Genomic DNA, 22,040 nt, shown 5'->3' with positions numbered 1-22,040 from the left:
ACTGAGATAATCAAGGCATGAGTGTCCTCTGGGGAATGTTTTACAGATGACAGAACAAAACTGGGCTAGGTAAAGGTGTTTTTCTTCTTTTTTAAAAAAGATTTTATTAGAGAGAGAGAGTTTGAGAAGGAGAAGTAGAGAGAATTGGAAGCAGACTCCACACTGAACACAGAGCCTGATGTGGGGCTCAATCTCACATCCACAAAATCACAACCTGAGCGAAAATCAAGAGTCAGATATTTATATGACTGAGACACCCAGGGGCCCCAAGTAAGGGTGTTTTGAAGCAGAAAACGAATGCTCTCACCATCCTCTTCTATGATATTTCTGTATAAATAAAAACAATGTGACAGATAGTGACTACACTTCCCCAGGTGAGCCCTGAGTAATCTATAGAATTGTCAAATCAGTATGCTGTACACTGGAACTCATATAACATTGTTAATTATACTTCGATTTAAAAAGCTTTAAAAAACCAATATATACATAGACATATACACATATGTCTGTCTGTATGTATATGTGTATACATACTATAAGAAGTCTAGAAGAATATAAATCAAAACATGAACAGGACTATGCTTTACTGTATGTCAATTATACCCCAATAAAGCTGTTTAAAGTTAATGTTAATTATGGTTATCTCTGAGCTATGAAAGACTATAGGCAATTATAATTTTTTTCTGCTGGTCTATATTTTCTACGTTTTCTTGACTCTCTATACATTACTTTAATACCATTCAACTTTTTTGATGTTTGTGTCATTGCACGGTATAAAGTGTTTTCACATATTTAGTCCATAAAACAGCAGAAGGAAATACGATTATTGTTTGAAAGAGGACAAAATGGGCTCTGAGATAGTTATAGGACTCGTTCAAAGCCATACAGCTAGAAATTAGCAGAACCAAAACAGGAATCCAGATCTCCTCTTCCAAATTCCATGACTTCTGTTTTCTTTTGCTCACTACTTGCTATCTCACATGGTCTAAGCATGCTCCACTAGCTGCATAAATCCCCCTGGAATATACTTTGTATAGAACTGAAGCAGAAGAGTTGTCATATAAGACTTGAGCAAAAAGCAAATATTTTATGTTCAAACTCAGTACTAGTTAAGGGGAGAGATGAGAAAAACTAAGGGAGGGCTGGAGACCAATGAGGCCCCGTCAGAGTGACAGGAAACCTTTTCTTCTTGGTCACTGCGTCACACGCTCTTGGCTTCATTTCAACCCTCTTCAGAAAGGGAAAAGGAAACTTGACCAAAATGGGACCAAAACACTCAAGGAGAGAAAGTCCAGGTGGCAGAAAACAATGAAATGAGACTAGAGGTATTTAGACATGATTCAATTGGAGATACCTTCATTCCTGCCGCCGCTGCTGGGCCACTGGGGTCCACGGCCTGGATGTGGCACGGCTTACTTCCCCGCACCACAAAGCCCCAACCAACAGCGTCACCAACAATCTGGAGAGGAAAACCACAATTAGCAATCGGCAGACGGTCTCTGGCAATTTGCCTGTCCTTCCAAGAGAAAGAAAACCCGTCCAGGATTAAGTGCATGCCCTGATATTTCTCTTCCCTGTTCCACCTGGACCTGGGAGGAAGGGAGGGAAAACAGAACACTTTTGCTTCTATCACAAACACAAGCACATCTTTGCAGCAAAGGTGGTCAAGAAATAGCAGTTTGGCAGAAAGATCATCTCTTTCTTAGGCCGCTATGCAATTTAATATCAGACTCAAGTGGAAAGTTTAGAAGATCATGAAAACATTGTTGAAATTTCTCTCCAGACTCAATTTTGGTTCCAAGTTTATTCTTTTTCCCTGGATCCAGATGATACTTTCTCAGTGATCTTGCTACATCCTTAAAGTTCAAAGTAACCATTTCAATTACTAACAGTGAGAAATATGAAGAGTTTTGGCTTTGTTGAAACACAATTTTCTCTACCAAGAAAAATAAGTGAATAAGTACACGAAGTTCACAGTTTACAAGTAGGTGCTGTTGAAAAGTGGTTTGGAACTAGAGGGTGCCTTTTCCTATGGAATCATTAGAATTGACAATTACATTCCCTGGGCAGAGCACTGGGTGTTACACTGTAAGTTGGCAAATTGAATTTAAATTAAAAGATAGTAATAAAAAATATACAAACCCCAACTGAAATACAGAAGACACACATTTACAATTATTAGCAATGCTGGCATTTACTTTTAAAACCAAAAAGAAATACTTAGAAATATAATCAACTGTTTCTCGAATGCTCAAGATGGAGGCAAGGTGGGGAAGCAAATGCAATTTTTGTGACCATTCTCAAAAAAGATGTTTAGGACCTTCATTGGCTTTAGGCTTTGCTGGTATTATACTCAATTTCACTTCCAAAAGTATAGTTTACCTTTTCCCCTGAAACAGACATATTTCTGATGCTTTTTTCATATTGACTGGCTATGGCTGGGCCCATCCTATTCTAACTCTTCAGTGCCCAGAATGTGAAGCAGTCCTTGGCAAATATTTGCAGCCTGAATGAGTGGGGCAAGATTTATTTTTGTCCCTGAGGTAATAAAACACAAGCTAGAAGATTGAAGGAAGAGAAGTGCTTTCAAGAGCATGTTGATGTGGTTTTGTGTAGAGACTGAGAGAAACAGGCAGGGGAAGGAGAGTGCTCCAAAATCCAGTGCTTGAATAACTCAAGACAAGCTCATTATTGTCAAAAGCACCATTCCTTATGGTAGAGCAGATTATCCCACGGTTTTCTTTTTTCCCCTAAAGACTCCTCTAATGTCTTAAATGATTTTGGGGATTAACTATAACACAGAAGGAATTATTGGCATTATTTGCACTGCCATTTGCCTTAAAGTCTACAATTATACTAAGTATAATGGAAATCTTTTCTTAAGGGCACATCAAAAGGAGTTTAAAATGCTGTATTCATCATAAATCACGTCAAGCCCTAATACATTTTCGTGCCCAAAGGTCAAGAAAATCTACTATTATAATAATTCCAAAAACAAAAGGAAAATTAGAAAGTTTTCAATTCTATCCCTAAGCTACACACTAATACACTGACATGTTGACATGACACAGAAAAGGAGCATGAGAAAAACCCAAATGATGAGCCTACCGTGAACGTCTTCCTTGCATACGGAGCTCCGGGAGTCAGGAGTTCCTCAGAAGTTACAGGTCTCTTCAACACTGTAAGACAGACACAAGGTCAAGGTGCAAATCCTTCTGCCTGTTTGTTCATTCGTATAGCGGATATTTACTAAATGCCTCATATGTGACTGTCAGTGAAGAAGCATGGCCAAGATCCCTGCCTCACGATGTATATTCTAGCCGAATACAGGCAGAAAATATTAACAAACATGAACAACCCTAAGCCTAATTTACAGAGCTACGGGAAGAAGAAATGGCACAGGGTGAAGGGAAGCCAGAGTGCCAGGGGTGGGGCCAGGGAGTGGGTTGACATTTTTCTGTAAAGAAAAAGGTTTCAAGTGCTCATATTTCTTTTTTTTGGATCCTGATATGTATTCAACAGGACAAGGTAGAGAGAGACCTGACTCTAGTGGTCTGATTGCCATGTTTCAAGAGCTAACCTCACACGACACACCACCCACATCTCACTCGTGGAAGCTTTACTTGTTTCCTTATCAGTATCCCGGACTATATGGACACACTCACTGCCTGTGGCCCTGAGGAATAATAGAATATGTTATGCATATTCAGCATGTGCTAGGCACTATGCTAGGTGCTCTAAATATATTATCTCATTTAGCCATCACAAAAGCTATTTAGCTAGGTTTCTCACTGTCCCTATTTTATTAGTGAGAAACCAGAAGCTTCAAAAAGTCAAAGAGCTTTGTACAACATCTCAGCCCTAATGGGTAGCAAAGTCTGGATTCAAACTCAGGCATTTGATGCCAGTGCCTATCAGCCACTGTGCTACATGGTTTCCCTCCCATGCTACTCCCTCTCTGTGAGTAGAACAGACTCAAAATCTCCAGAAGGCAGTGGTGAGTTGTTCAAGACATTTGTTCTTCTCAGCTTGCTGATGCTGCCCACCAAGATGGCAAAGACAGCAGCCAATTCCTGACTTGCTGGCTGCCTAAAAACCTGCCAGTACTATAGTCCCTCCTTATCCGTAGTGAATACATTTCCAAGACCCCCTGAAGTGGGTGCCTGAAGCCACAGAAACCTATAGATACTACGTTTTTTTTTTGTATGCATGCAATATATGATAAAGTTTAATACATAAATGAGTCACAGTAAGAGATTAATACCAATAACTAGAATAAAACACCAATAAATAGAATAGTTTTAAGAATATTTTGTAATAAAAGTTATATGAAGTGGTCTCTCTCTCTCAAAAGATCTTATTGTCCTGTACTCACCCTTCCTGTGATGAAGTGAGATGATAAAATGCCTATATGAGGAGACACAGTGAGTAGACACAGGCATTATGATAGAGTGTTAGGCCACTACTGAGCTTCTGATGCTATGTTGGAATGAGGATCATCTGCTTCCAGGTTGCATTTGACCTGGGTCACTGACACCCCAGAAAGGGAAAAGGGGGACCACTGTAATGAACTTCTCCAGCCATCCTGTGCTAAGAACTAGAGGAGGACTGCTACGGCCATCCACAGAAGCCAGCGAATGGGGGAAGATAGGGAGCCTCCCAACCCAGTTGTATGGAGATCATGAAGTTGGTTGTCACAAAGAAACTTGAGTGGCCAAGGCCAGGCCCCTAACCTGGCAAAGTGAACCTCCAATTCCCTTTGCTGGGAGTATTCAGATGTCAGAGGTCAGTACTGGAACAAGAGTGCAGCAGAAAAAGAAAAGGCAGCCTAGGGTAAGACCTAGATGATCCACCAGGCAGCTTGTCCCTAACACTTTCCTTTAAAGGCAATGAAGTGCTTCTCGTTGAGATGACAGGTAGCTAGGATGATGACTTTTGCTTTCAGGAAGCTCATAAAAGAGAACATGCATTTGTGTTGCCCCCAAAAGAGGGAGTAGATTGAGTATCAAGAAAAGAACCTCTCAGATGAATAGGAGCTAAGAGAAGAGGTCCATGGTTGAGGACTGAAGCCCTTTTAATTCTCTATCAGACAATCCCCTCCCTACTCCCCATAACCATTTCTGGGTGTATGAATTTGGATATAGAAATCACATTGCACCATAATATTTGACAATAATACTGACCACTTCTTTTAATGCACATTCTCTTTCTTTTTTTGAGAGATACCTGCCATATAAAATTATATTAGTTTGAGTTTACAGCATAATGATTCAATATATGTATGTATTTTGTGAAATGATCACCACAATAAATCCAGTTCACATCCTATTAACTCACATAGTTACAACTTGTTTTTCTTATGATAAGAACTCTTAAGTTTTTCTTTGCAACTTGAAATACGCAATACAGTATTATTAACTATAGTGACCATGCTGTACAGTACATCCCGGGACTTATTTATTTTATAATGGGAAGTTTGTACTGTTTGACCACCTTTACTCATTCTTCTGGCCACAACCAATCTGTTCTCTGTAAATGCGAGTTTCGTTTTTTTCTCTTTTCATTCCACATATAAGAGAGACCACATACTTGTCTTTTTGTTTGACTTATTTCACATAGCATAACGCTCTCAAAATCCATCCATGTTGTTGCAGGTGGAAAGATCTCCTTTTTTATGGTCAGATAATAATAAAAATATTCCATTATGTATATATAACTCATCTTCTTTATCTATTCATCTATCCATGGATCCTTAGGTTGTTTCTACGTCTTGGCAATTGTGAATAATGCCATGACAAACGTGGTGGTGTGAATAGCATTTCAAGTTTGTGTTCTCCTACCTTTGGATAAATACCCAGAAGTGGAATTGCTGGATTATATGATGGTTCTGTTTTTAGGTTTTTGAGGAACCCCAACTAATTTCCACAGTGGCTGCACCAATTTATACTCCCACCAACAGTGCACAAGGCCTCCTTTTTCTCCACAGCCTTGTCAACACATTATTTTTTGTCTTTTTGACAACAGCCATTCAGAGGTGTGAGATAATATCTCATCATGGTTTTGAATCACACTGTACTGTAATATTTGACCGCCATACTGATAAAATAATTATAAATTAAAATATTAATTTAATTAATATTAAAATATTTATTTTAATACACTGTCTCTTTCTTCTGTTTAAAAATATAGAAATCATGAAGCCCACAGAATTATCCTTTAGCTTTCTCTTCTTGTGTCCTTCAGAAGTTATTTAATCATCACAAGGACACTAATCATGCTAATATCTGTAGCTTTTTTTTTTTTTTTTTTTTTGGTCTGGCTTAGGACATTTATTCACAGTACTAAAAATATATCCGATGTAAATATAATGATTAATTTTAAGTGCCTTACTGAGAAGGCCTACTTATCTGCTTGAGAAAAAAAAAATCACACATGAGCTCACCGCCCTCTGGGAACCCTCCCACAAGAGTGAGGGAGAAGCTTGTCAGAATATGGGTAAGACCTAGGATTTACAAACCACGATTAAGACAATTGAGGCAACCACAGTTGAGACCCAAAAAAGGCAACCTGACCTTTCCTTGATGCCTGCTTTATCAGCAAACTTTTCCCTTTGAGCCTATAGGCAAGGAGAAAGAGGAAAGGATGCAAAACCCACCTCAGTAAAGGTGGATGCGTAGCTCATTTACGTAATTAACACTTTGTTCTTTTTCTACCATTGTATGCAATCAAAAGAAGGAAAGTAATATTCCATTGTATACAATGGAATATTACTCAGCTATTAGAAATGACAAATACCCACCATTTGCTTCAACGTGGATGGAACTGGAGGGTATTATGCTGAGTGAAATAAGCCAGTCGGAGAAGGACAAACATTATATGTTCTCATTCATTTGGGGAATATAAATAATAGTGAAAGGGAATATAAGGGAAGGGAGAAGAAATGTGTGGGAAATATCAGAAAGGGAGACAGAACGTAAAGACTGCTAACTCTGGGAAACGAACTAGGGGTGGTGGAAGGGGAGGAGGGCGGGGGGTGGGAGTGAATGGGTGACGGGCACTGGGGGTTATTCTGTATGTTAGTAAATTGAACACCAATAAAAAATAAAAAATAAAAAAAAATAAAAAAATAAAAAGTTAAGTTCCTTTCAAAAAAAAAAAAAAAAAAAAAGAAGGAAAGTGGCTTTAGCATAGCTGGCCCTTTCCTAACACTGCACCCTTCTGCTTCTAACTTTAGGGACACCTGTCAGATTTCCATCGGGGTTTCAAAGAGCCTATTTCTAAGAATACAGTTCTCCTTTCTCATTATACCTTAACAGCAGTGTTCCATGAATTGAAAAACCCAGTTGCATATGGGTGCTCAATGATTTTCCAGCTAGAGTCAGTGTGGAAGCAAGTTTCTTCATTCATATGTTGCAGGTTATGATTTTATTCTTCCAGCTAAACCTCCAGAAGGTAGCAGAAAAATGTTAAAATAAGTGAAATACTCACTTTCCTAGATAATGGTCTTAGATAATAATTTTCTTTTAAAGCCCTTTGAACATCTATTTGCCCTTAGTCTCACTAGCATGTTCTCCCCACAGAGAGATGATATTTTCACCAAGGGAAGGAATCACAACCTTTCATCTTTGTATCCCCAAGTGCAGTGAGGAGGGCACAGCATGAGCCAAAGGAACAAAGCCCCTTCCCTGAAGGTGATAGACTAGACTAAGGGTGGACAGAGCACTAAATGAAGGGAGTGAGGGTGTTTTCAAAGCAATCATTATTTTCATGATGGACCATGCAATCGAATCTTGGGAGAGGTAGGTAAGGAGCAGTGAGGAGCTAGTAGGATCCGTGAGTGATGAGTTCCCACAGGCTGAAGAATTGATTGGGTCAAGGAAGAACTGTTTCTAAGCACAAGCTCATCAACAGTCTTTGTGCCTAGCCTTTTTGTTTTTTTGTTTGTTTGTTTGTTTTTGTTTTTTGTTTTTTGTTTTTGAACGTAAAGGCCACAGAGGTTGATTAGGAGGATTTGAAACTGCAAGGCACCAAGATTCAATTTCAGAGAGAGTTGGGTTTGCACAGATCTGTGCCTCTTCTTTGGGAGATATGGGAACCCAAAAGGTCTTTGCACCTGCTCAATCCCTCTTCAGAACTGAGGGGCTTCTCCCAGTTGCTAACTGCTGATACCTTCAACTGTCTTTGGAACCACCTCTGAAGAGAGCTGCCTTACCTAAGGTCATGCCCTCCTCCCAGGGGCAGCCAACACCTAACAACTGGTCAACAGGAGGGCTGAAAGGCCTGGCCACCTCAGCCACCAGTTGGGACAACTCTGAAGGGCCACCCCGACTCCAGAGCTCCCTTCAGGGGTAGTGGGGCAGCCTGATTCTCCCTCTGCCCAAACCTACGTGCTTCCCTTGCGTTCAACAGGTGTTGGCCCCCAGAGTAGCCATAACAACACTGCCACGTATTAGTTGCCCCTACCTCCCCCACCCCCATCAGAGAATCTGCTGCCCAAGGAACCCACCCAGCCTGCACCTCTGCCCAGTCATGGTCAGAAATGGGGGCTGCCGGGATCCCTGGGTGGCGCAGCGGTTTGGCGCCTGCCTTTGGCCCAGGGCGCGATCCTGGAGACCCGGGATCGAATCCCACGTCGGGCTCCCGGTGCATGGAGCCTGCTTCTCCCTCTGCCTGTGTCTCTGCCTCTCCCTCTCTCTCTCTCTGTGTGACTATCATAAATAAATAAAAATTAAAAAAAAAAAAAGAAAGAAATGGGGGCTGCCTTTTGGTCACTCACCGGACTTGGGGTTGCAGAGCACAGGGGGGCTGCTGCTGAGCGTGGGGCTGCTGCTGAAGTAGCCACTGCTGCCGCAGCTGCTCATGCTGCTCCTCCGCACCGCAGACACAATCTTGATCTCCTTGCTGGGGCTGACTGCGTGGGCCAGAAACACATACACACACACAAGGTCGTGAGGATGGTGGCTTTGGTTCCCTGGAGCATGTGGGCTTTCCGCCACAAGATAGAGGCAGGCGAGTCACACACGCCAGGAAAACGCACCCGGCCTCTGAGTCAGAGAAGCAAGAATTTGAAGGGCAACCTGCCACTCACTGATGGCACAACCTCAGGCACTTTGCTTCAGGTCTCGGAGCCTCCACTTCCCCAGCTGTGAAGTGGGAATAATGCGATCTCACAGGGCTGGTCGGGGGAGTAGTGTATATAATGTACAGGCACGTACTCAGGCACAGGCCTCCCAGCCTCCACTTCCCCAGCTGTGAAGTGGGAATAATGTGATCTCAGGGGGCTGGTACGAGGAGTGGGCCATATACTGTAAGGGGATGTACTCAGGCACATAAAAGGTTATTTCAAGAGCGGTTGAGCCCGCGCTGAGCAGTTCCAGGAAGGATATAAATCAACTGCTGGCTCTACACTTAATGGATTAACAGTAATAATAAGTGCCTCCTGATTTTAATATGATGTCACTAGCTACCCAGAGCCACGGACGAAGGAGATTAGAACATAATAACACATATTTAGCTCTGACAGTGTATGTGAGGCAGCAGTTTAGTGCTCTGACCTGGTCCTCTTTGCCTGCAGAGTCAGTGGCTCTCGACAAGGAGAGGAGAAGAAGGTGTATGGCCAAATGAAGGAAGCCGTGGAGAGTACCCGCTTAGTGCCTGGAACATGGGAAGCACAAAGTAAATGCTGGCTTTTATAGTGACCACAGCCACTCTATCCCTGTCATCATTGTCACTTTTTGGGTCTCTCGTGCCCACAAGAAACAGGCAGGCCTCAGGGCTAGAAAGAACATGAACAGTTACTCTGCATTTGCAGAAGACCACAGCTCTACGGTGACACACTACTGGTGTGTATCTGAGCACAGGCTGGGCTCCTGACCGTCTGTAAGTGCTTACTTTGCCTGAGGGGCTCTTGCTTCATTCTTTCTTCCACCCTAGATGTGTCTGATGAGGGGGATCAGGGTAGAGACAATATAACATAAGCATTGGAATTAATACAGAACTGGTGTAAGTCTAGGCTGACCTTGGGTCAGCCCCTCCATTGATCCATGTCTCAGTTTCTCCACCCATAAAATGAGGATAAGAAAAGTCCTTCCTCTTAGGATATAGTGAGATTTAAATAAGAAAACTCATGCAAGCAAGCTTAGCTCAGGGCCAGGGGTGCAGAAAAGTCTCAATATAGCTACGAGTGTTCTCACTGCCACCTGCTGTAAATAACCAAGACACACATTCTCGCTGTGCCCTGAGTTTCAGGTGAAACCCCAAATTTCCAGACCTGAGGCCAGCCAGTTCCTTGGGTCAATGCCAAATTTTCAGAGGAGTTGAAGATACCCCTTGGAGCACCTCTGCTTCTTATACAGAAGGGACATCAAGTTAACTTTTTCTGGATGAGTAGGGCTATCTTTGTGAACATCCGTCAGCATCATTTCTGTCAGGGATCATTGTAAAAATAGGACTATTTGACCTTCCATGTGACACCCTAGGTTTTATGAGCTCCTGTGTTTGCTTTTCACAAGTTTTCTTTGCTCTGGATCACCCCTTCATGACGGATGGGCAATCAGTTAATTGCCTTTTTCTTGTATATGCCCTCAAAAGTCTTTACTCACCATTAAAACATACAGCTTTTCAGTGCTGTGATTTAGAAAACGGGATCATTAATGATATATAAGAACTGTTTACAAATGAAAAGTAAATAAGGTAAAGTGAGAACTTAAGAAGCCTTCTATCATGCAAAGACATAATTTTATAAGACGGTCTTCATGACATCTAAATTGACTGCCCAGGAACAATTTGGTCATGCTGGGTTTTTTTTTTTTTTCATACTGGTGGGTTATGAATAAATAAAAATGGGCTGGAGAACAGCATTCCACAAAGGTGAGTTATTACTATACTATTTCTCAGAAGACAAATGCAAGTGGTTGGATACACAATGGAACTGACATACCGGACATAAAACTGGTAGATTTCCGATTGTCATGGCTCTGCTTCCTCAGGCAGAAGGGGCTGTCGTGAGTTTCCTGAGAGGAGGGAGATTTTTCATTGAGCAGCTCCATCAGTCTGCGCCTCCGCCGGAAGTTCATTCTGAACTGGTAGAGAAGGTTGCTGTCCACAAATGGGTGCTTGTTGGACACTGCAGTGGAGACACAACAGATGAGCATGCCTGGCATCCTGGCCACTGAGCACTGCAGCCAGAAGTCTCCATCCAATAGGGGCAAAAGTCTACAGAGTTTAATTCTACAGATGCCACATGAGCTTGTAGTCCACACACCATTCCAAATTCTTTCCACGTGCCATGTACTTTAAAAATTGGCTAACCAGTTCCCCTGGGGCTGCTTTGCCTGACCTCACCCCCAATCTAAGCCATACTTTTCCTCGTGTTGTCTGAGCCACTATTTAACCTCCAGCTGATCACTTACCATACTGTACCCACATTGTCTGTTCACTTCTCTACCTTTGTCCACTCAACTCTGGCTCTCTGGGTTTCATTGTTTCATGGTTTCATGTCGTCATGTGTCCCCATGCCCAGCAAAGTGCTACTCCCATGACCATATGTCCATTCATTTTTTAACTTTTGATTTTGAAATAATTATAGACTCACAGAGAGCTGCAAAAATAATAGAGACCATATATCTGTTTGTTTTGGTGGTGGGGAGAGCTCATCTCTTTCTCCCAGCTAAGTCACTCTGCTTAAAGGCTCAGACTGCGTCTTCATCATTCTGGCATCCTGGAACCCTAGACTACCATGTGTTTGGCTCAGTGTAGGTGCCTAGTAAAAGACTGGCAGTGAATATTCAGTGATGGGTAGTCAGATGGATAAGCAGCATGTCCAGAACACTGCTAACTTTAAACTAGTTAGTGGCTAGTCTACACAACAATTCTCCCTAAACCAAGGGGTAGTTTCATAGTATGTGAAGAGTTTTCTGGGGGTATGGGAAATTGGAGTATTAAGGACAATGCATCTAGTTTTTCCTAAAACTAAGTATATTTCATGTAAAGCCTTTCCTTTATTCTGAATGATATCATCACAATTTTTTGTTGTTCAGTCATTTATCCATTTATTCAACTCACATTTGTTGAGTTAGGTTAACAACATGCTGTGTACATTTTTGTCCTGAAATTTATGAAATGATGGTAAAAAAGAGATAAAAATTCTTTTTTAAGAACTCATTCTTGGCAATTTTTTTTGAAATGTGAAATTTAAAACGCTGTAAATCACTAGGAAAATAATCTAACACAACCCACTGAGAATCATATTAACCCATTTATCAGTAATGGCAACTAGCACAACAGCCTCTTTAGGTATTTCACAAATAGCATCACATTCCTGCTGGCTCAACACCAGCAAATGCAATCTAGGGTTATAGCTATATTTATCATGTTCATTTGCTTTGAGTAATTCTTCTGATTATGTGAATATCCAAATCTCAGAAAGGTGGGTCCCTATTAAGAGAGTCCCATGCCAACATTTAGCTTAATGATTCATATGGAATTTTCACTGTCTCTAAATGGTGATAAACTAGTCACTTTGGCTAAATGAATGATATTGCCCACAAAGATAGATACACTTAATTCAGTGGTAGTTCTACAATGTTCCTAATAAATAATGCATTCTTGGGTTCAGGAGATGCTGAATATATCCTGGAACAAGGGGTAAGCCAATTACACTTTGATACGACATCTACAAATAGTGGTTGTTTTGTGGAGAGTCAAATTTTTATATAAATTTACTAGATCACCACATTCAATAATGCTATAACAAAATTTTGTAGGTAAGTTATTTATTTCTGGCAAACTTTTCTGAGTTTATTGAGATTTTTTTAAATCCTCAAGTTGACCTTGGCAACAGTATCTTAAATTACAACCAGAAAATACACAGTTCTGTAATAGATTTATTAATACCTCCTGTTTTCTCTTTGGACTGTGACTTATACAAAACACTGGCTCTGGCATAAATAAATCCAGAAAAACACTCTAGATCCAAACAAATTCCAGAATGGCCCAAAGTACATTAAAAAATATCTTTAATTGAAGTGGAAATTTGACTACCAATTTAGTCTCCTCAGGCTTTAAATACCAAGATGTAGATTTGAAGTCATACCCATGCTCCATTCTTCACCTTCCCACCTCTCCACCACCTATAGCACCGAGGGTAAATTTAGCATCTAAGATAAGATGAAAGAGTTAAATTCAAATAGTCCTTATTCATCATATTCCCTCTCCAATAGTGCAAATGACTCTAACCATGACCAAATCAGGGAAAACAAAAACTGGATGAGATAGCAGACCACACCTGTTAAGCATAATGCCAAGCAGATTGTAAGAACTCAATAATGTATACCTTATTATTTTACAACCACTGTTGTTGTTTTTACAATTACCATCATGTTCTGATGATATACTGCCATTTAGCTTATGGGACTTCAATTTTATGACACACTATATTTAGTGCTCCACTTCAATTTTCAAGGACTTATTTGGATTTTAGCACCTTGAGGAGCACCACATTCTGTGAAACGAATGTCTCCATGTGTTCATCCTCCAGCTGTGTGGCTGGCACAGATGGAATCCAATTCTCTCAGAATAGAAAAGTGACAATTGCATGTGTCACCTGCATTGTTTTCAACGAATTATTTTGCTTTTAAAAGGGTTCTCTCTCTCTCTCTCTCTCTCTCATTAAAAGTATAATGACACAAATACTGAATGTCATGCATTTGCTTTGTGAGCGTAGCTTTAGGTGTAACACAGATAACTGTAGTCACAAAACCTTGAAGAGTGCAGGTAAACAGACATATTATAGTATCAATCAGTCACACATGCATCCGTTCATTCATCCAACAATGTGAGCACCTATGAAGTGTCACACACCATCCTAGTTATCTATCTTAGCATGGTGATTGGAATATGATGCCTCATCTACTCTTCCTTTCAAACTCATCAAAATCAAAGTCTGCTAAAAGAGACATGGCTTCAGATAAGAACAAAAACAATTAAGTTGGGACTTCACTGAACACTCTTTTAGATTAAATGAATTTTAGAAAATAATATCTCACAGTTTTAGTGAAAGTTCTAGATTTAGATGACCTCAGGGTTGGTTTTTTTTTTTTTAGATTTTATTTATTTATGCATGAGAGACAAACAGAGAGAGGCAGAGACATAGGCAGAGGGAGAAGTAGGCTCCTCGATGGGAACCCGATGTGGGATTTGATCCCAGAACCCCGGGATCACGACCTGAAACAAAGGCAGATGCTCAACTGCTGAGCCACCCAGGTGGCCCAATGACCTCAGTTTTGATCCCAGTTCTGCCAACTTGACTAGTGGAGTGCTCTGGGAAACTTATTAAACTTTTAACTTTGCATAGCTTTGCTGTGAAGGAGAAATGGGATAATTGATGTGAGAGATTTGGAATGTCATCTGAAATCTAATGGTTGAAGTCTTCTTGTTCTTAGACTCCTAAACATTGACTTTAGCCTTCAGTCATAGAAGTTCCTGCACAGAAACTACTTCTTCTGTCTTTTCTTCCCTTCTTTCAAACAACATCTTGCCCATCTCCCACACACAGTTCTGTCACTTTTTCATGCCTGAAAAATGTGAAATCTTAACCAGAAATCCAGGTCAAGTCTTGGCAAGTATCCTAGTGGAAGACACTTAAATCTCAGGAGTCCGTGGAAGAGGGGTGAATTAAGACACAGGATGTTTTAGAAAGTAATTGGATTAAGAAATCCATTTTTATAGCCATAAATTACATACATAGAGTCTCAAGAAATAAACGATGGCTAAATAACATATAGTTTATATGCCCAAGAGCGAAAAAGAGTTGGTTCTCCCTACACTTTAACATGACATTCTCTATATTAAAAACAAAAACCATTTGCTACATAGATGACTTACTCTTTGGTAAACACAGAAGAAATAACTTAAACTCTGGGGGGAGAAAAGTAAAGAGAGGGAAAGAAAAGTCATTCGGGGTATGGTGATTGGTGGCTCTGGATCTTGAGGTGGTTCTAATTCTTCACTTCTCAGATCCCAACACTATACAGGACTTTTATTTAAAGTAAATGTTGTGGATATGGATGTAACTGAAGGGTATTATGCTGAGTGAAGTAAGTCAATTGGAGAAGGACAAACATTATATGGTCTTTCATTTGGGGAATATAAAAAATAGTGAAAGGGAATAAAGGGGAAAGGAGAAAAAATAAGTGGGAAATATCAGAAAGGGAGACAGAACATGAAAGACTCCTAACTCTGGGAAACGAAGTAGGGGTGGTGGAAGGGGAGGTGGGCAGGGGGGTGGGGGTGACTGGATGACGGGCACTGAGGAGGGCACTTGATGGGATGAGCACTGGGTGTTATTCTATATGTTGGCAAATTGAACACCAATAAAAAATACATTTATAAAAAAATAAAGTAAATGTTGTGACATAAACAAGTTGATAAATTTTGTTCTCTGCTCCTTGAGAATATGAACCCCTACACAAGAATAAATAAGAGAATATTCAAAGCTGACATTCAATATCTAGTATTCTAGTTGTGCTCTCACAACTGTGCTTTAATTGAAAAGTGATAATTATTTATCCATTCAATTTATAATTTCTGGGGCTTACGAAGACTTCCCTTTCATATGGGTGGCATTCCCAACAGGGTTGACTTGGCTCGGTATTTAATCAGACATAAAATAGGAGGAAAATCAGACACAGCCAAAAGCTGAAGCCATACAAATACAAGAGGATGCAATTGCTGAGGAAAGTGGGGGTTCTGGAAGCATTAAGCTCACAATGTTGTTGACACTCAGAAAAGAAAAGAGATGCTGATTTGCTGTGTGCCTTTACTTTTCAGAAAGCATGAGAGAAATGCCATGTATCTACCAAAAGAAAAAAGTGACATACATATATATTCTTCTTTTTGTGAATAATGTGGCTACATTTTTCTCTTATACATTATTAGGATGACTTTAGTGAACACAGAGACCTTAAAAAGTGATTATCTATAAGAGGGGGAATTGGCTTCTATTCCACTGACATAATATAAAGATGAATATAAAAATTCATCATCCTGAAACCTAAAAATTCAGCTGAATATAAAAGACATTTTAAGCTACTTATCTAGTTGGAGGAAGGAAGGTCACATACTTTCATTCATCCTTGAAATGTTTGCTGGCAAAAGACATAACACCAGAAGCATCATGAAATAAGTGAACTGAATCCAGCTGTGTGATAAGGGAGGGCAGAGAGGGAGGTGGGGGGAAGAATGAGAATGAATGCCTGGGTGGCATTTCATCAAACCTTTCTAATTCATTAATTAATTTTTTAAAAGATTTATTTATTTATTTTGAGAAAGTGTGTGGGGTGGTGGAGATGGAGAGGGATTCTTAAGCAGATTCCTCCGTTGAATGCAAAGCCTGCAGGAGGCTTAATTCCAGGGCCCTGAGATCATGACCTGAGCGGATACCAAGAGTCAGCCACTTAACCCACTAAGCCACTTGGGTGTCTGCATCAAACCTTTTTTAAAATTAATTAATTCATTTATTTATTTATTTATTTATTATTTTTTAAAGATTTTATTTATTCATGAGAGACACAGAGAGGGGCAGAGACATAGGCAGAGGGAGATGCAGGCTCCCCGCAGGGAGTCTGATGCAGGACTTGATCCCAGGACCCTGGGACCATAACCTGAGCTGAAGGCAGATGCTCAACCACTGAGCCACCCAGGTGCCCAGCATCAAACCTTTCTAAAGGGTGGTCTTGGATCTGGGATCACATAAGTAACTTAGCAGAGTGAAAAGAGGGCCTAAACAGAGGGGGGCAGGGGAAGGATGATGGCTACTGCAAGGAAGAAGAAAGATCAAGGATGAGGTTGGGGGCACCATACTACAAATGCAACCTGGTGTCAAAGCCAAAAGGCATTCCAGGTCATCTTTAAGACAGGAGACCCTCACTAGCTGCCATGATTAGCATCCTCCTCATCACCAACCTTCACAACAGCAGAGGTGGGTGTGGTTCACGACTTTCCCCAGGGCACCATGGTGAGTGAAGATCATTCTGGGCTGTGAAGGCTGTCACTCTATCCTACTCCCCACTCCATTTCCTCTCGCTTGCTTTCTCATCTCCTGCTGATCCCTGTACCTCCTTGTAAAAGGACCACTTAGCCCCTGCAGACATTGCCTAAGAATACTGACAAATCTCAAGGATAAACAGGTGGCAGGCCTAGTCTTCAGACTTAGTGTTTCTAAAAGGCAAATAAATTCTGCATATGAAAATGCTGCACCTTCTCTGCCAACAAGAACAAAGCTTTCAGTTGTGTCATGCGCCCTAGGAAGGCTCTGCACCCTGGTCTCCCTGTTCCTACTAATTCACAGTCATTCAGAGTCCAAGAAACTCATGTCACTTAGTATGCTGCCGATTTTAAAATCTGTCAAGACTAAAAAATATTCATATCGTGCTTTTTAATCATGTGTTTGGTGCAAAACATGAATTGAGAACTAATTACAACAGAAGATTAAAGCTTTTTTTTTAAAAAAAAAAGTATATTGAGCTATACTTAAGGCCATAATTACCATCTCAAACCATTCTAAGGGATTCAGAAGTTGAAGGGGCCCTGTTTCCTACAGCAGCAAAAGTCCTCGATTTAAGAACATTAAGCAATTGTATTTAAGTGCCTATGCCACGTAAGGACAGGGCTAGCTAGCTAGGTGCCTGGGATAGAAAACTCTTCTAATGGGCAATAACAACAGTGAGTCAGAGAACTAAAATAATTACTTCCTGAGCACCGACAACATTAAGAGGATATGAAAACAGGAAATTGGTTTTAGGGTATAAAGTCCTATTAACTGATATGACTAAAACAGAACACTTCACATTCACAAAGTTAGAACCCAATTACACTAACTTAATTGAACGGAGGAGAGGGGATGGGAAAGAGACGAAGAAGGATCAAAGTAACTCTAGTAAAGATAGCAGAAAAGAAGAAAAGCAAAACAGGACACCGTGACTGTGTAGGATTCTGCAGGTACTGCGTCTTATTGTCAGAAATGTAAAGGTAATAAACAGATGGTAGGTCATATTATGTTTCTTCTTCTCCATGCATCATTAAATAATAGCTGGGTGCATTCCAAAGATTAGAACCTTCATTGTTAGTGATAAAATGCAGAACAAAGGCCATGCTTTTTTTTTTTTAAGATTTTATTTATTTATTCATGAGAGACACAGAGAGAGAGGCAGAGACACAGGCAGAGGGAGATACAGGCTCCTTGTGGGGAGCCCAATGTGGAACTTGATCCCAGGACCCCGGGATCATGCCCTGGGCTGAAGGCAGATGCTCAACCGATGATAAACCCAGGCGTCCCACAAAGGCTTTGCTTTTCAGAGACTAAATCATACTATAAAGCGCAGAGATCTAAAAACAAATTTATTTTGTCCAAGAAATGGAATACTTCAAAATTCAGTGAAAAAATTCTTGTAACTGTTCTAGGTCTTTTGGAATTGTTGGCATAAATCCAAAGGCCTAATTAAAGCACCTCAGTGTTGATTTACTTAACATGTATACATTCGGCACAGAGTCTGGATAAGATACTGTGTAAAGCCAGCGTGGGTGAGACCATCAAATTTATATTGAGCTCTACCACCAAGGCATCTGATGCTGAGGATGTTGATGATAATGATAATGAAAGTAACAATCGGCTAACATTTATTGAGTGATTCTCTGTGCCAGGCCCTATGCTGAGCACATGCATGATTAAAATACTAAGTTTTAAAGTGTTTTAATCTTTAAACTTTAAGTAAAGTTTTAAAGATTAAAACTTAGTGTTTTACAGATGGGAAAACAGTATTACACAAAGTAAACTTACCTAAGGTCCCATTAACAGGAAGGTCCAAGTCAGAAACACTGAATAACTCTGGAACCCCATGCCTTAATATCCTCCCCAGACTGTCTCCCATCCAGAGATACAATAATGCCAACAAAGAGGTAAATAAGCTCATAAGCACCAAAAACAAAACAAAACAAAAACCTAGAATCTGCTCATCCTCATTTATTCCTATCTCTAGTTTACAGAAGGCAGTTTGGATGGGCACATTTTCCACAAAACTCTTCACCAGGCCAGGACACTTATTACCTTGGAATTGCTCATTGAAAGGACAGAATGATGGCACAGGAAACACTGCTCTGGTCTCAGATGACCCTGGGCTGAACACCAGCTTCACTCTTAATTTTTTTTAAATGATGAACTGCATTGTATTTGTCCAAATAATACAGATCATTTTTTCCACTATCCATTTCACTCAGCCTGAGAAAAAACTGCCAGACTCTCCAAAGATTATTCATCTTTGAGACTTATGTTTTGTCCAGTGCTGGATGCCTAGTCTCTACTAAGTTACTCAACTGCCCCGAGCTTCAATTGTATTCATCTGGAAAATGAGTTGAAGAAATAAGAGAACAACATGGTAATGGTCCAGGGTCGCTCCATTACTGTTAGCCACACATGGGTTTCCTTGAGGGCACAGGTTGTTGGCACCCAAAAGACACCTTTCCAAGGTAAGCCTCTGCAGACTTCACCGATGTAGGGAAGCATGTGGAAGCAACTCTAGGTGGTCTGGAAGAAAAGGAGGCATCCAGCCTAAACCAGATCAATTCAGCAAGGCCAACAACACAGAGAAAAACATCCAGTGTACTGCTACAGGTACCGGAATAAAATCCTACCCAAGAAACACGGGGTGTGAGAACCCATCAAAGCCTTAATCCCTGATGGCATTTTCTAACTATTTCCAGCAAGGTTACCACAGAACCTGTGGTAATCTATCAGAACCACAGAACCTGTGGCAACCTGTACAGTAATCTATCAGGTGTTCTTATGGGACTGAAGAGCATGGTACCTTTGAAGTAGGAAGAAGCAGATGTTCAAAAAAGAAAGAAATCAGTAGTGAGATTTGGTGGTTTTTGAAGAAACTGTGCTCATATATTTTCTATATCATTTATATCTGTACTCACCTTTTCTTAAACAAAAAAGAAGACTGATAGAGGAAAAAGCTTGCCTACTTTTTTAAAAAAATAAACTTTGTATTTTGAAATCATTTTAGATTTATAGAAAAGCACCAGAGATGGTATAGACAGTTCCCATTTATCCCAGCACCTCCTAGTGTTAAGATAAACTTAACAAAAAAGTTGTTAAACTTTTAACAAAACTGTTTAACAAAACTAAAAGTTGGTGCAGTGGTCAAAACGAAGACGTTAACATTGGCACCCACAGCTATTTCAAACCTCATTTAGAGCTACAAGGAGAAAACTATTCCTTGAGCCCATGTTTCACAGGGAAGGCCCTGTATTGACTTAATGAAAAAGACATCTGTCCTTGTGGATGACAATGCTAGCTGCTTGCCCAAAACCCATACTCTCTCTTCCTCCTTATTTGCCCAGGGCAGCAGTGTGCCTCGATAAAAGCATTAGATCCACTGATCGCCTTCCACCAAGGGGTGACCATGGGACACAGTTCTGACCCATGTGATGTAGGTGTAACTCTCTGGAAGAGGCAACCTTTCCGAAATAAAAGCAAAGTCTTAGGGCACCTGGGTGGCTCAGTGGTTGAGCATCTGCCTTTGGCTCAGGCTGTGATCCTGGGGTCCTGGGATTAGGTCCCGCATTGGGTTCCCTGCATGGAGCCTGCTTCTCCCTCTGCCTGTGTCTCTGCCTCTCTCTGTGTGTCTCTCATGAGTAAATAGATTAAAAAATCTTTAAAAAATGAAAATAAAGGGATCCCTGGGTGGCGCAGCAGTTTGGCGCCTGCCTTTGGCCCAGGGCACAATCCTGGAGATCCGGGATCGAATCCCACATCGGGCTCTGGGTGCATGGAGCCTGCTTCTCCCTCTGCCTGTGTCTCTGCCTCTCTCTCTCTCTCTGTGACTATCATAAAATAAAAAAATAAAAAATAAAAAATAAAAAAAATGAAAATAAAAAGCAAAGTCTTGCTAGGTGAAACCTCTCTGCCATTCCATCTTCTTCCTGCCCACGGTGTAGATCTGAGGCCTGGCGAACTCTAGGAATGGCAGAGAACAAATGGATGGGGCCTTATATACCTCTTACTAGCCTGGGATTCCCCACCTGGAACAGTTCGCTGCCTGAGGCAGAGGGACATCTCTGTTCAAGCCATCATTACTACATTTTCAGTTGTTTGTAGCAAAACACAATCCTGATACTGTTCCAAATGCGAGTATGGAGACATGAAATCAAAAGCTTAAGAAAACAAATGTTTTCTGTTTATTTGCAGCCCACACCTTGTAACAAACGGCTTGACTTGAAGCCAAGAAGGATTAGACATAAAGTCACGCAGGCAGAAGAGATGCCTTCCAGCAACTTGGCTCTGATTCCTGTGTGGGAACTGGTTATGGACAGTCCTTGGGCCTCAATTTTTACATCTGTGGAAAAGAAATTACAATAACCTCATCTCTTACTGGATGCAAGTGAGATTAATAAATATATGGGGACCCACAGATCTCTGAAAGACTGGTCACAATAATGCCAATGCACCAGTAATAATACTGTCCTGCTGCCAGCAAAAATCCAAAGGATCCCACAATAAAGAGTAGAAGTTTAAGGAGGTGCTCCTGAACTTTGGGTTATATATTGGATTAGTCCCTTCTGAGAAAGAGAAATGCCAAGATCAAAACCAGCCTAAGTGATGGTAGTCAGCAATTTCTGACTTGTGGAAATATTTAAAAATCAAGGAGAATATTTAAAAAAAAAAAAACAGAGGAGACAGAAAATATGATTGTGAAATCATTGTGCTGGGGAAGAGAAAATTATTGGTGCCATTCCAGAAACTTGTGTGGCTGGCAACCAGCTTTATGGGGGTGTTGAAACCGGCACTGCAAATAGAGATAACAAGGCGCTTCTTTGACACAAACATTGAGGAATTTATCCACAGACAAAGATTTCTGAGATGAGGGACTGAAAAATGATATACACTCACCAGGATACCACCGTATCATATGCTGGATTCAAAAAGGTCTAGAGCTAGGCTTTCTAGAATGGACACCTGTGGCTGCCAAGCACTTAAAATG

General features: G+C 40.7%; 1 protein-coding gene across 1 annotated transcript in view; it reads right to left on the bottom strand.

Moving 5' to 3' along the window:
• Positions 1-22,040, bottom strand: part of DEPTOR (DEP domain containing MTOR interacting protein) — a 133,755-nt gene that overhangs the window by 32,711 nt on the left and 79,004 nt on the right. Inside the window, exons 5-8 of the mRNA XM_025450362.3 lie at positions 10,940-11,125; positions 8,777-8,911; positions 3,109-3,179; positions 1,355-1,459 (exon numbers count right to left, since the gene is read on the bottom strand). Of these exons, the coding sequence (XP_025306147.1) occupies positions 1,355-1,459; positions 3,109-3,179; positions 8,777-8,911; positions 10,940-11,125 (497 nt within the window). The remainder of the gene's footprint in view (positions 1-1,354; positions 1,460-3,108; positions 3,180-8,776; positions 8,912-10,939; positions 11,126-22,040) is intronic.

This window comes from Canis lupus, chromosome 13 (genome assembly GCF_003254725.2).
Source record: "Canis lupus dingo isolate Sandy chromosome 13, ASM325472v2, whole genome shotgun sequence".
NCBI classification, from domain to species: domain Eukaryota; kingdom Metazoa; phylum Chordata; class Mammalia; order Carnivora; family Canidae; genus Canis; species Canis lupus.
Note: the sequence above shows the minus strand (reverse complement) of the source record. Positions and strands in the feature narration are given on the sequence as shown.